At 35.5% G+C, this 13,007-nt stretch overlaps 2 protein-coding genes across 3 annotated transcripts; both read right to left on the reverse strand.

Moving 5' to 3' along the window:
• Positions 1 to 1,643: 1,643 nt before the first annotated feature.
• Positions 1,644 to 4,624, reverse strand: LOC131005750 (thioredoxin-like 3-2, chloroplastic). The gene is made up of 5 exons (XM_057932810.1): positions 4,101 to 4,624; positions 2,375 to 2,449; positions 2,205 to 2,271; positions 2,068 to 2,085; positions 1,644 to 1,968 (listed from the first exon to the last, which is right to left on the reverse strand). Exons 1-5 carry the CDS (start codon positions 4,421 to 4,423, stop codon positions 1,864 to 1,866), a joined length of 588 nt encoding a protein of 195 aa, XP_057788793.1. The 5' UTR covers positions 4,424 to 4,624; the 3' UTR covers positions 1,644 to 1,863.
• Positions 4,625 to 5,376: 752 nt separating this feature from the next.
• LOC131005751 (amino acid transporter AVT1C-like) lies at positions 5,377 to 10,380 on the reverse strand. Of its 2 annotated transcripts, XM_057932812.1 has the most exons (13): positions 9,962 to 10,380; positions 9,247 to 9,482; positions 8,232 to 8,548; positions 7,844 to 8,058; positions 7,714 to 7,737; positions 7,425 to 7,605; positions 7,109 to 7,328; positions 6,814 to 6,949; positions 6,561 to 6,580; positions 6,300 to 6,445; positions 6,073 to 6,116; positions 5,922 to 5,984; positions 5,377 to 5,727 (listed from the first exon to the last, which is right to left on the reverse strand). In XM_057932812.1, the coding sequence occupies exons 2-13, from the start codon at positions 9,456 to 9,458 to the stop codon at positions 5,629 to 5,631; spliced, it is 1,677 nt and encodes a 558-aa protein (XP_057788795.1). In that variant the 5' UTR covers positions 9,459 to 9,482; positions 9,962 to 10,380; the 3' UTR covers positions 5,377 to 5,628. The 2 variants fall into 2 exon arrangements, with proteins under 2 accessions (XP_057788795.1, XP_057788794.1); XM_057932811.1 differs by having other exon boundaries at positions 5,377 to 6,116.
• Between the last annotated feature and the right edge of the window lie 2,627 nt (positions 10,381 to 13,007).

A 13,007-nucleotide genomic window follows, 5' to 3' on the forward strand; every position in this document is an offset into this window, starting at 1 on the left:
GTTCAAATTATTGATATTTTTTTTGGTTAATTACTCAAATTATGAGATTATTCATTTAGAAAAAGAAAAAAGAAAATAAATCATGAGATTATTTACTTGCATGAAAATGTGCGACAAGTGAGACAGATTTAGGTATACATATACCACGTGGCAATCTCTATTTATAAATTTTTATCATGAGCTTATTATACTCCCTATTTCAACTTGTTCTATTACAAATATCTCATTTATTTTTTTGGTAATATATATTATCTTTCTATATCTAATACTCCATTCGTCCTATGAAGCAAGACCAAGTTCTTTTCGACACGGGAATTAAGAAATTGATATTTTGTGTGTTAAATGTGGTGGGTGAAAAAGTGAATAAAGAGTAAATTTTTTGCTACTTTTAAAAACTGATTTTGCTTCGTGGGATAGACCAAAAAGGAAACTTGGTCTTGCTTTATAGGACGGAAGAAGTATTTAAATAATTTTTATCAATCCACTTTATCTACTAATTACACATTTTTAATCTTTGTGTCCAAAAATAATGGACACATGGATTTTTTTTTTTTTTTTTTTGAGAACGAGATTATTATACTTTTTGTGAAGATTCCATTGCATCTTTTAGATGTTATGTGCGGAAATTCGATTTTAAACATTATGTGTATTATCAATAATACTTTTACGTCCATGTGATTTGATTAGAGAATTAACAAATTCTTATAATATCAAATTGCATTAAACGATTTTTATTTATCTATGTAATTTATTTAAAAATTTGCATTAAATATTTTGGTTAACTAATCGATATGAATAGTAATGATTAAGTTAAATATTATTGGAACCTCAAGATTAAATGCATCAGACAAACAAAAGTTGCATGGGAGACTCTAACATTGAAGGATAGTGAAATAGTACATACAATGAAAGTTCAAAATTTTATTTATCTATTGATAACTTTATATATATATATATATATATATATATATATATATATATATATATATATATATATACACTAGTATATGCTCATTCGTGCGATGCACGACAAACATCGAAATTAAATGATAAATTTAAATAATAAATAAATAAATAAAATAATATAAAAAATACAAAATATGTTTTAAAATAAATTATAATAATTCACATCAATTACTCAATAAAATTGTGAATTTAAAAATATAAATTTTCAATTTATACAAAGTGTAATGACATTATATTTATTAAATAAATTTAAAAATGATTCGATAATGAAAATTTGCATCATGCATATTATTATATAGTATTATTAATCATAATAAATATTTTTCACATATAAACATAAATAAAAAGTCGTAAATTTTTAATGAGGAGATAGAAAATAAAATATTTTAAATTTTTCATAACTTATTCATTTTAAATTCATTTTTGATAATTTTTATACTATATTAAATTTAAGATACATATTGATTTTTTTTCATGAATCAAATTTGATGATGTTTAGAAAAATAATTAAATTATAAAAAAATAAAAAATATAGTAAAAATTTTGGTGAAAGAAGAGAGAGAAAAAGAGAAGGAAAACATGGAGGGAAAAAACTCCTCTTTTATATATTATATAGATTTGTTGCTTTTCGATTTATATTTCTACTAGATTATAAAGCAAAAATGTAAAATATCTTGTTGGGTGTCAACGGCTTTTTCTTTTCTTTCTAGAAATAATACAAAGTAACATTGATCAGTAACAGCTAATTCAAATCAACATTAGCTGCACCCTAAAAGACTCAGTGATGGCCACTTCTAGCCATCACTTTCACAGTCGAACCGAGTCGAGCCGAATACAACTAATTCAACACAGAAACAGATAAAAGAAATGGAAAAAAGGGGATCCTTGAAAATCGATTTACAAACTATTTTCATTTTCTATAATTTCTCGAACCTCGTTTACTACCAAGTAGGCCTTATGGCTTCCGATCACCTCCGCCTGCTTCTTGCCATCCCTCCATAGCTGCAAAATGAACGCAGATATAAGTTTGCAGACAAACCCCGGGCATTGTGACCTTAAAGATGCGTCGTCTTGTAAAATGTAACATGGAACGAGCTTTACCTGTATCGTGGGCATCTTCTGCGCGTATTTTGCATTTCAAAAGAGAGGAGGAAACATGAAAAGAGTGTAAATGAGTGTCAATAAGGATTCTATTAAGTATGTTAATGAGGGATAGTCGGAAACTGAGGTGAGCTTACGGTAACTTCAGCACGAACGACGAGCTTATGGGGAACACTGTTCACATCAACTGAGTAGAATCTTATTCTGCATGAATTAAGTGATGAAAAAGAAATGAATTCAGACTTTACTGCAAGAATTATTTGAGCATTGCAGAGAAAGAAATGTCGTACAAACCCTGCTAGCTAACCTTGGATAATAATCGGCTGCTAGTTTTTCGAGTTTTGGTTTCAAATAGATGCATTTCCTGCACCAGCTCGCCATCCTACATATCCAAATACTTCATATTCTCAGCCTAACCATGCATAAATAAATAAACACAAGAAAGTGAGTATGTGAAGGATGGAGACGTGTGCAAAAATTTACAACATAGACAACAATCGATAAAAGTGACAGTACCAAGCAGGAATGATAACATGGGACACTCATGAACTACTGAATCCACTAATCAAATAATAAATCTTTGAGATTTTTTTCTTGTTCACTATTTCTTTTCCCCTCCCATGTGTATGTAGTTATTCCTTTTTCTTTCTTTTTTTCCCCCTTTGTTGTCCGTCTATTTTTCCTTCTTCTTCTTCTTTCTCATCCATAACACTGCTACCACCACCTCTTTCCAGAATCCCCATGGCTTCTGAAATTGAGAGTAGATGATGGGTTAGGGCCCTTACACAAGCATCACTAACGACAATTGGTGGTGCGGCGACGGCTTAAACATTGGATTACTACAACAAGGATAATATCCAAGTGGAGATATGGATAGGCTGTATGGCTAAGACAATAATATTGGTATTAATGCAGAATACACAACCTCTTTCATCATTTCCTTGGGATGAGATTACTTTCAACGTCCACTAATTCCCAAATCACTCTCTTAGGAACTTCAAAAATCCTCTAAAGTACATGCTATTCCGCAACTATAGTTTGAACAGGTTAATCATTGCTGTTGCACCAGTCTAAAAATTCAACTATGCTTGAATGTAGACGACGCACTCTCGAGTAACCGGCCTCTACCACATATAAGCATGCCATAAACGCGTAGAGGTTTAAGCAGCTTTTCAGGACAATTTTTTGCAAGGCATTTTCAGAAATAACATTCTTGAACACATAATACTTTATGCTATAAGCCTACATATGCTTAAAGATTATTTAGTTTCTACTGAGGGATTCTGAAGAGGTTTTCTAGTTATCTTCTTATCCTTATACTATTAAAGAGGACAGGTGAACACTGCATAAAGTAAAAGGTTTCCTTTTTTGGAGCATTTACGTTGCTTCCTCTTTCCGTGCGAATTCTCCTTCCTACCTCCTTCCTACCTCTCTCCCCTACTACACCTTGAAAAACAAACACAGCACTTAAACCAACTCATTCCCACCTTTTTCACCAGCATCTAACACGTACAAGTTCAACTTACTCGCACAAACAAAAACTCCATCTTCATCATCAGGAAACTATAAGCTTCAAACTAGTATTGCCAATCACAGTTGTAACTTTGCATTAAAAGAATTAGAAGTTTATGGTCTTATGAATCCAAGAAAGGATAGCTATTTTACACTTGGAGTTCTATTTACAATCAAATGAATCATAAAACAGCTATGAGAATAACATTCTTCGGGCACTATTCGCCAACGTTTAACCTAAGAAGAAACACACTCTTCATATACCCTACATTATCTCATCCAACTCAATTCCAACAACTCTTGAAGACCAAACGAAAACCTCAAAGCACCAATTGTTCAAACATCAAAACCATATTGACATAGCTACAAAAATAGCTATACAATGAACAAACTATGCACTCGAAGAAAAGGCAAATAGCTATATGTCAACATACATCGCCGATCAATAATGAAACATAGCAATCAAAGGGGGGGGGGGGGGGGGGGAAATCACCAATCAATACAGAAAGACAGAGAGCTACCATAAAATGACGACGGATTCCGCGAGCTGTTGGGACTCGGCGACGACGCGATCGAATTGGGCTTCGCCGGAAATGGGCACCAATTCCATCGAAAGCGGCGAATTCTCGAGACTCCGTTGAGCAATCGGTCCGCTTTCATCAGAACTACTGCTTATTACCAATTTCCGGCCCTTCATCTGATGAAAACTGCTGTTGTTCCGAGAAACGGGATTCGCGTCGCCATTTAAGAAACTGAATTTTCTGCTCGAATTAATGAAACGGCACGGGTTATGCGACGGCGGAATTCTTGAATACCGGGTTTTGACTGACGGCAAGATTTCCATGAGAGTGATCAATGCTTGATTTTGAAGGTGTGTGTGTTTTGGTGATGAATGCGAAGAAGCTCGGAGCTGAAATACTTTGACGGAGAGAATCAGGAACGATCGGAATTGAATTTGTTTACTCTTTTCGACTTTTCTTGTTTGATTTTTCCTCGATTTTTGAGTTGCGTGGGAACTTGGAAATGTACCTAACTCTTCAACTCAATTATGAACAAATTTATCTTTGAATTGACATCTCATTTTTTATCTTCATAAAGATTACAGTATTTTTTTTCTGCCTAATTTTTATCTCCCTCAATGAAAGCTCATTTGGGTTGATTAATTATGGAGCACCCGTTGATTGAGAACTGAAAAATCGAATTCAATAAATGTGTTAAACTTTTACCTAATTAAAAAAAAATTCTATTTCTAAATACATAAATTTTTTACTCCCTCCGTCCGCCAAAAGTAGACTACTTTGGTTGGGCACGAGATTTAATAAAATTGGTGATAATTTTGATGTAGTGGAGAAATGATCCCACCACTTTATGGGATGTGTGGTTGAGATTGAATTTAGGGTGGGTTTTATTGTAAATAAAGAGTGTTTGTAAGGATAAAATATTAAAGTGGGTGGTGGGACCATTTCCATAAAAGGAAAGTGGTCTACTCTTTGCGGACGCCAAATATAGTAAAAATGGTCTACTTTTGGCGGACGGAGGGAGTATTATTTTGATTTTTCATATAATTCAATTTTCAATGAATTATAATCATCACAACAAGTTAGAATAGTAAACTATTATCAATATGACCAGGGGGCTTAGCTCACCTAGCCACCGGATCCTCACTTTAGTGATGAGACTCGGGTTCGATTCCCATTGGAAGCGAATTTGGTGTTTGGAGAGATAAGGTCGGCTTGATGATTTCTTGGAGTGTATGGGGCACTTATCACTGAAGCCATTTTAGGTGTTCATATGGATAATTCCTTGAAACAAAATAACACTAAACATGTACTTTTACAGCACACATTGTCCAATTAAGTAGGCCAAGAATGGCAAATATGACAACAGATCCCATCAAAACTGTGAAAAATCACACACTAACAATTCCCAAAACAAGTGATGTTGACACAAAATGGCCTAAAAAAATGCTTGCTTGGCAATCTAGAGAGGGAGAGAGAAGCTGAATGCAGAAGAAAAGGAGGACATCTGCTAAAAACACACCATAACAGATTATGAGCTCAAATTCTGGGCAATCTGGGAGAGGGCTGAATAGGTGCCAACTGACGACGAAACCACGCCTACTCCGATCACCAGTATGCACATCGATCCCTGTAAAACGAAGCACCAAATACGAAGAAAAGATGCCATCAAGCTCAAAACATCGATTCAGTATGAAAAACATGTTCGTATGGATTTTTGCACGTGGTCAGTAACTAGCTTTAGGCGATCTCGTGACTGAAAGGCCTACAAAAACGCGTTATAACCGAGCCTTTTTAACGTAATACTTCAATAGTTAGCCTTACCTGAAACACGGAGACCTTCCCCTTCAAGATGCTCAAGTAGCACGCGCACGGAAGAATCAACGTCTGTGAAATCAAGTGAATTCGCGTTGTGAAATGGTGAAAGACACGAGGGGGTAGACGTTGTAGGAGGCGAGGAGTGAAGAGTACTTACTACTAGCATGGTGAGTAGAGAACCGATGAGCGCCATCACAAGACCTGTGTGACATAAAACGCGTAAAATATTAGGATAGATGAAAACACAAAAACTCGTGTAAGACTGTCTGACAGATCAAAATCACTCAAGACCGGTCCGAAAGGCGTATTTGGATCCGGGAAAACGGAGGCAAACACATAACACGAACAATGGACTTGAATGGACTAAAACGAGCAAGAACTAACCGAAGAAGGGGATGCTGAGGCCTACGATCAACGTAGATACCACCAATGCTGTCCTTATGAGGATTGAATACATATAAGACTTGGCGTGGCTAGACGGGATCAACTCTTCCAGACTCATCGCCACAGGAGACATGGTTAACGCATACGTGTTCATAGTTAAGGAAGAAATTGTTCCATCATTCAAACCTTAATCGTTTGTAAACTCTAGAGCTACATAATAGGATTGAATCGATGAACTCAAAATGAATGTGAAAAGGATATTTTGTAAATGGATTGACTACCTGCAAAAGAGCATATAAAAACTCTAGTAAACATACCATAAATAAGACTAGTACTATATATCTGTTCAATAGTTTGCAAGAGAAAGCTTGAATCAATAGGCAATCAAACATTTTATATATCCCTTCATTGAGATTTATTACAGTAACTGGAACTTAGAAAGAAGCATGAAGCTCACGAATCAAATGAAACAAAATACGAGATGGAAACGACGTGTTGAGAGAACTCCACATACCGTAGTCCACACAGCAATTTTAGACGCGAGTAAGTCCTGAGGCATGTTGAGAGTGAACTGTGATTGTGTCGATTCTCCAAACATCATGTATCCGAGAACAGCAACCGCACCATACATCACAGTGCAGATTGCAAAGCTGCAGCCACCATTTAGTCACGAGTTTAAGAAAATAGTGACAGAATCGTAGAAAACAGACATGAACGTCCTAGTCAAAATCGAGCATTTAGACAGACAAACAGAAGATGCATGTGTAGACAATGTTTTAGGGGGAAAAAAAAACTAAAATTCTGTGCACCTCGTGAGGAGAACGGTAGGGTACTGGCTCGGTTTGTCCATCGACGTATAAATATTGGGAAAAACAGCGTGCCCCGAGTAGCAATATCCGTAGAGACCAATAGCAACGGGCAGAGAAGAGAGGTTCAGAACTGTCCCTTTCGTCTGAAATCCCACTTCGTCTACTAAGCCAACCCAAAACAAGCAAGCGACTACTAGGATTGATGCAATAACTCCGCCAGCTGATAATGTCGAACAAACAGAGTGAATAAGGTCAGAACACAAAGGATGATGGAACAAGATGAAGTTTGTTGACATGACTAAACGACGGTGCTCACCAGAGATGTAACTGAGAATGCTCATATCTCGTAACCAAACAGTTGGAAGGACGGCCAAGGTGGCCATCACGGCGAAAAGATGGTGAGAGTTCAATTGGATGATTCCAAAGTTTATATGTGCATTCGGAAATAAAGACGACAAGTTATCACTCTCCAGAATAATGTACTCAACGCAGCAAGCCTGCAAAAATGTTAGAGGATTCTATCATGTATGGTTCACAGATACGCGAATCAAGCTAGACGTCGTGTAAAAGAAAAGTACGTCCTTGGAGTTGCCAGATGCACTTACATATAACTCCACGTACAAAACAATCTGCAGAACAAACATAACGGAGGATCAATGCCTGCAACGAGCACTCGCCATTTTCTCTTTAAGAAGTTCAGTTGAAGTAAGAGAATTCGAATATAGGGAAACTTACAGATATGGCAACACGGCCTATGGTACCGAATGCAGCCTGGCCAATGTCGGGGTACGTCTCAAGCCCAGGTGTACTGTCCAAGCAGAATCGCAGGAGGATTCCGGTGTAGTAAGAAAGTACAGCAAATATCAACAATATAGAGAGCCCGAGCCAGCCTCCTTCTCTGACAGCATAAGGAGTCGAAAGGATTCCAACTCCACATAGCACATTCATGCCTGAAATATAACAGCAGAATACATCTTGTCTGAAGCTGAAAACGAATTGGGATATCAAATCGAAGAATAAGATCTCTTCACATGTGAAATCTAGATAGTGATGGTTATGATCAAGTCAAAAAGTTCATTTAACAGGAAGATTGTGCACCAACAATTGGATAGCGAGCACCTACCATTTAGCACTGCTTGGCCGAATGAGCTATGGCGAGAAATCGGAAGCTCGTGTGAGACTGCTGGTTTACCATCAGGAGTTAGTTTCTTCAAACTAGGCTTCCTTGGAATAGGTGGAAGCAGGGAATGTGAACTGCGTCTTTCTTTAGGTTTCTCGGCCTCTGGTATAAGAGGCTTACTCAGAGTAGGTAATATCTCGGGAGTGTTTCTCCTTGTAAGGGATGACGAAAGAAACGAGCTGCTTAAGCGTGATAATGTAGGCGTCCCAAGAAAGTTGAGACTCGGAGATGGGACGCTACTGTATAGATCAATGGATTGCCTGTAACAAGTTTTGCAGCAGACTTAGCATGTGAAGGTAAATGCAGAAAAACATTTCAATAATTTTATCATAGATGCAATGCACATTCTTGCAGCTTATACACTATCGTCACATTTACATGCCGGTATCTAAGCCAAAAACCAGAACTTTCAAAAATCCATTTTAGATCATCACTACCAAACACCATAAACATAGCCTGTCTCAACATCTAAACATAGGTTTAAACACATACACGTCGCGTCTAGTTTGCAACATAGAACAGCTTTTCTTGATGAGAAGTGGTTCGAAAACCCCACAACTCTTAAACCAGAAACGAATCCGTCAGCAAGGATGATGGTAGAAACATTTACAGCTGCTTGGAGTTAAGTTCTTGAATAAGTGATTCAAACTTCTCTGTCTAAATTTACAGATAATAGCATACAATTTTTAACTGTGCTTTTAACTGCCATTTGATGAGCTTCCCTAAAAATGCTGAACTTCATCGAAAAATTCTTAATCGTGTGAAACTGGCTAGAAAAACAACCACTTAACAGGACCCTTTTTTCTCTCTAACTCACAAATTCAAGACTTTTGCTTCAATCACATCATGACTGCCTACTTTATTCTTGATTTCAAGTGAATAATTCTAGAAATGCTCAAAATCCAACAACAGAATTCAGCACCAACAGAGAGTTCAAGAGGGATTGAGGGAAAGCAACCTGTAACTTTGAGGCCAAGAGGGATTGAGGGAATTGGGCTTGCTTTGCTCCCCACTCGCATTATCGTTATCGTTGTCACTGCAGTAATTCGACGAATCAGAACCATTTCCAGCTTCATCATCATCATCATCATCAACTTTTCCAGACACCTCCTCCTCCTCCTCTTCCTCACTCTCTATGTAGAAGCTCTGCTCCGACACCGAGTTCTTCATTGTCTACTTCTCTCCCTCCAACCTCTTGAAAATCCAAATTCAAAACACAAGCATTCACACAAAGTTGAGGATGGTTTTAGAGACATTTACTCCACTGACAGCAGATCAGAAACAAACAAAAAAAAAACAGATCCATTGGCTCACACAACTGAAATTCACATCCACAAATTGAAAATGCATGTGAATATATACATGTGCAATTATTCACCAACAAACCATTAAAATATTGAGTGAGAAATTAATAATTCAACTATGGAAAAGGACAATATGCAGTTCCAAGGCTTATGAAACCCCATACTTTAAATGCTGGTGCACATAATAATGCAACCAAATCAAATCTCTTAGTATTTGCGATTCTAACAGAAAACACACTATTCACAATAGAATCAAGAATCTGTCTGCTTCAATATATCAAACAGGAAACTTAGCTCAGCCCATTCAAGAACTCAGCATGCACCCCAATATAGATAGTGTTTGAGAGAGAGAGGAGAGAGATTTCTAACCTTTGTATAGAATTGCAAAAGCTGCTGAAAAATTCTGCCTTTTTCTAACTGAATCTTGGGCCAAAAAAGGTATAGAAATTTTCTTTTATAAATGCGCGAGAAATAAATAAATAATTATTTTCTGCTGCGTATCTTCAAGAATCCACCATAGAATAAACTTCACCTCCTGACCTCACACACACACACACTCATAGGCACATGACACTGTCTCTCTCGGTGAACAGATAAAACAGCAAACATTCCTCTGTTTGCAGTAGTTGAAAAACAGTAGCTTTGAGATATATATAGATACATATGCACACATATATACATACATAACTGTGCATATATACTGTGTCCAATGATTTTCTTGTGTGTTTTTCGATCCAGAGGCCGTCAAGTGTAACGACAAGATTTAACAATTTGAGCCAATCATGGCAGTATTGAATCTTAAAATACTCTTTCATTATTCATATATAGTAATTATTTAATAAATATGTGTAATTATATACATTTGTATACAACAGATGCGTGACATGCGTCAATGAATCTATCAACTCTTACCTCCAAAAAAAAAAAGAAAAAAAAAGAGAGGAATCTATCCACTCTTTTGTGGTGAGTTTGGGATAAAAAAAATTCAAGGCTCGTAGTATAAAAATCTAATATGAATATCCCAAAATTCTTTATTCTATTTTACATACTCGAAAGGGAAAATATGGAGTACTTTTGACCTCAAATTTTTTTCCTTTTATAAAAAATAACTTGAAATAATTGAGAATTATTAAACTGCGATTTTATTAACAAAGGAAAAGAAAAAAGCCAAAGAAACCCTTGAGAGCACAGGAGAAGCAGACTAAGGGCCGAGCCTCGTTAAAACCTTTCTACGGAAAACCCATAGGGAAAGACCGTAGAAAGGAAAAAGAGTGCCCATAAAAAAAACGAAAAGAAGGGGGGCGAGAGCGGAGGGTTAATTTTCCGGAACTCCGGCCTAACCATCGTCCCCAAACCAACCCGGCTCTCACCCCGCAAAAAAAAACCAAACAGAGGCAACTTGTCGGTGAGACGCCGTCGCCAAGTAGCCCAGAAAGGAAAGCTATACTGCCGGTAAGATTCTGTCGCCGTTAGCTCGAACAAAGATTATTATTTAGAATAGTTAATTATCCATAAATTAATTGCAGAATACAACTTAATTGGTAAGATGATTTCTTTCCAAGTTCCAACTAAAACCACATATAAGTCAATATCTTATCGAAAATGCCCCGAATATATTTTCTAGCTTTGACATGCCAACGTGATTCGTTGTATGCAAAAGTGAGAACATAATTAAAATAATACTCTCTCCTTCAACGAAAAAACTTCCTATCTTTCCTTTTTGGGACGTCCATAAAAGAACTTCCTACCTATTTTTGGACTATACCCCACCACTTATAAGTTATAATCCTCTTACTTTTCACTTTTCACAACTCTCAATATTAATTATACACCTTTTGACCACTTTCAATACACTCAACTACTTTTTATCCACTCTCAATACACTCAACAATATTATTTCTTAAAATCCGTGCCACTCCCTCCTAGGAAGTTCTTTCATGGACGGAGGGAGTATGATCCAAACGTGAATGCTGGGTGTCGAGAGAGCCACTTTAAAAAAAAAAAAAAGATTAGTTACAATTCCGTCATTACATCCAGCAAACCATGTCGATATTTCGGTGTTAGAAAATGAATCTCGAGATATCTTTGATAAATTATTGATAGTTTGTGAAGAAACATTAGTAATTGAATATTTTAAAATGATATTTTTGGTAATTTGAGATATTTTTGAAAAAACAAAAATGATTTAGGATTTAAAATGATAATTTCCGAATGAAAAAATGTCGTGCAAATTTCTCCTAATGAAAGAGAATTAAACAATCTAGCAAGACTTAATTAGTAAAACCCTTCAATATTTAACATTTAATTCTTATTCTATGCATAGTCTTATTCCAAATTCATTGCACATCACATAATATATTTTGATCAAATAAGAAATAAATTTAGAGCACGACAAAAATAATATAACTGTACATGATTTGGATCCTAACTTGCGTCGAGTCAGCAGTTGCAACTTCCTTTCTATGACACCCCTCAACTCTTTAGAATTCTCAATTAGCGCCGCCATATTTTACAGTTGCATTAATATCTAAAATTATGGTAATTTGTTAAATGTTTTTAGAATTATATATATATATATATAGGAAATGGTCCGATGAGAATGAACAAATGTGGTGAGAAATAAGAATAAATTTCGAATGTTAGATTTTCAAATTTTATAGCTGATATTTATTTGAAGAGGACGAAATTTTACCTAGATTCAAATCGTGGAGAGAGCAATTTTTTTAATTAATTAATTGAATATTGTTATTCAATAACTTACTTATTTATTATTCTCATTTATCACAAAAAATAACATTCTGAGAAGCTAACCATATATATATATATGGACACTCATCGTCATAGGCTTTTTTGCAAATCTAATCGTGACAAATGGGCTTTTGTAATATTAGATTATAATTCAAGTAAAATTTAAATAGTATGAGATGATCAATAAATGATTAACTTTTTACGAAAATATTGGGCTAAGATATAATTTTTTACCTAATATTAACTTATAATTTATGAGTGGGTGTAAATTTCACATAAATTGGGGGTGGTTGCAACATTTTAAGTTAGGTGAAAAATTACAAAGTTGGGTTACGTCGCCTCATATTTCATCTCCCAAATCTTGAATCATGAGATGGACTATACAAGGATCTGTGTGTCCCTTCAAGCATGTGAAAAATATCAAATTAATTGGAACAATAGTGATAAATTAATATAATTGCAAGTAGGCTTTGGAAACACGTAAAAATTGTTTTTACCTCTCTTTTTTTTGCCTTTTTAAAATTAGCCGCAATTATAATGCGTATTGATTAATTTAATTGTTCTTTCGAGAGTTTAAAATATTAATATGGCACGTCATGTACTCTAGGAGCCATTATGTAAATAAATCACAATCACAATTTTGTTATAAATAAATAAATAAATTGAG

The sequence above is a fragment of the Salvia miltiorrhiza genome, chromosome 1 (assembly GCF_028751815.1).
Source record: "Salvia miltiorrhiza cultivar Shanhuang (shh) chromosome 1, IMPLAD_Smil_shh, whole genome shotgun sequence".
In the NCBI taxonomy this organism is placed as follows: Eukaryota; Viridiplantae; Streptophyta; class Magnoliopsida; order Lamiales; family Lamiaceae; genus Salvia; species Salvia miltiorrhiza.

What these genes read in the sequence shown, in the direction of transcription:
- LOC131005751 (XM_057932811.1), bottom strand. Translation starts at nt 9,458, where the DNA reads ATGAAGAACTCGGTGTCGGAGCAGAGCTTCTACATAGAGAGTGAGGAA. An exon ending in CGGCCAAGCAGTGCTAAATG is followed by an intron (nt 8,059 to 8,231) that starts GTAGGTGCTCGC and finishes GTTATATTTCAG; the next exon opens with GCATGAATGTGCTATGTGGA. An exon ending in GTAGTCAATCCATTTACAAA is followed by an intron (nt 6,446 to 6,560) that starts ATATCCTTTTCA and finishes AACTATGAACAC; the next exon opens with GTATGCGTTAACCATGTCTC.
- LOC131005750 (XM_057932810.1), bottom strand. Translation starts at nt 4,423, where the DNA reads ATGGAAATCTTGCCGTCAGTCAAAACCCGGTATTCAAGAATTCCGCCG. An exon ending in GAATCCGTCGTCATTTTATG is followed by an intron (nt 2,450 to 4,100) that starts GTAGCTCTCTGT and finishes TTGGATATGTAG; the next exon opens with GATGGCGAGCTGGTGCAGGA. An exon ending in GCAGCCGATTATTATCCAAG is followed by an intron (nt 2,272 to 2,374) that starts GTTAGCTAGCAG and finishes TAATTCATGCAG; the next exon opens with AATAAGATTCTACTCAGTTG.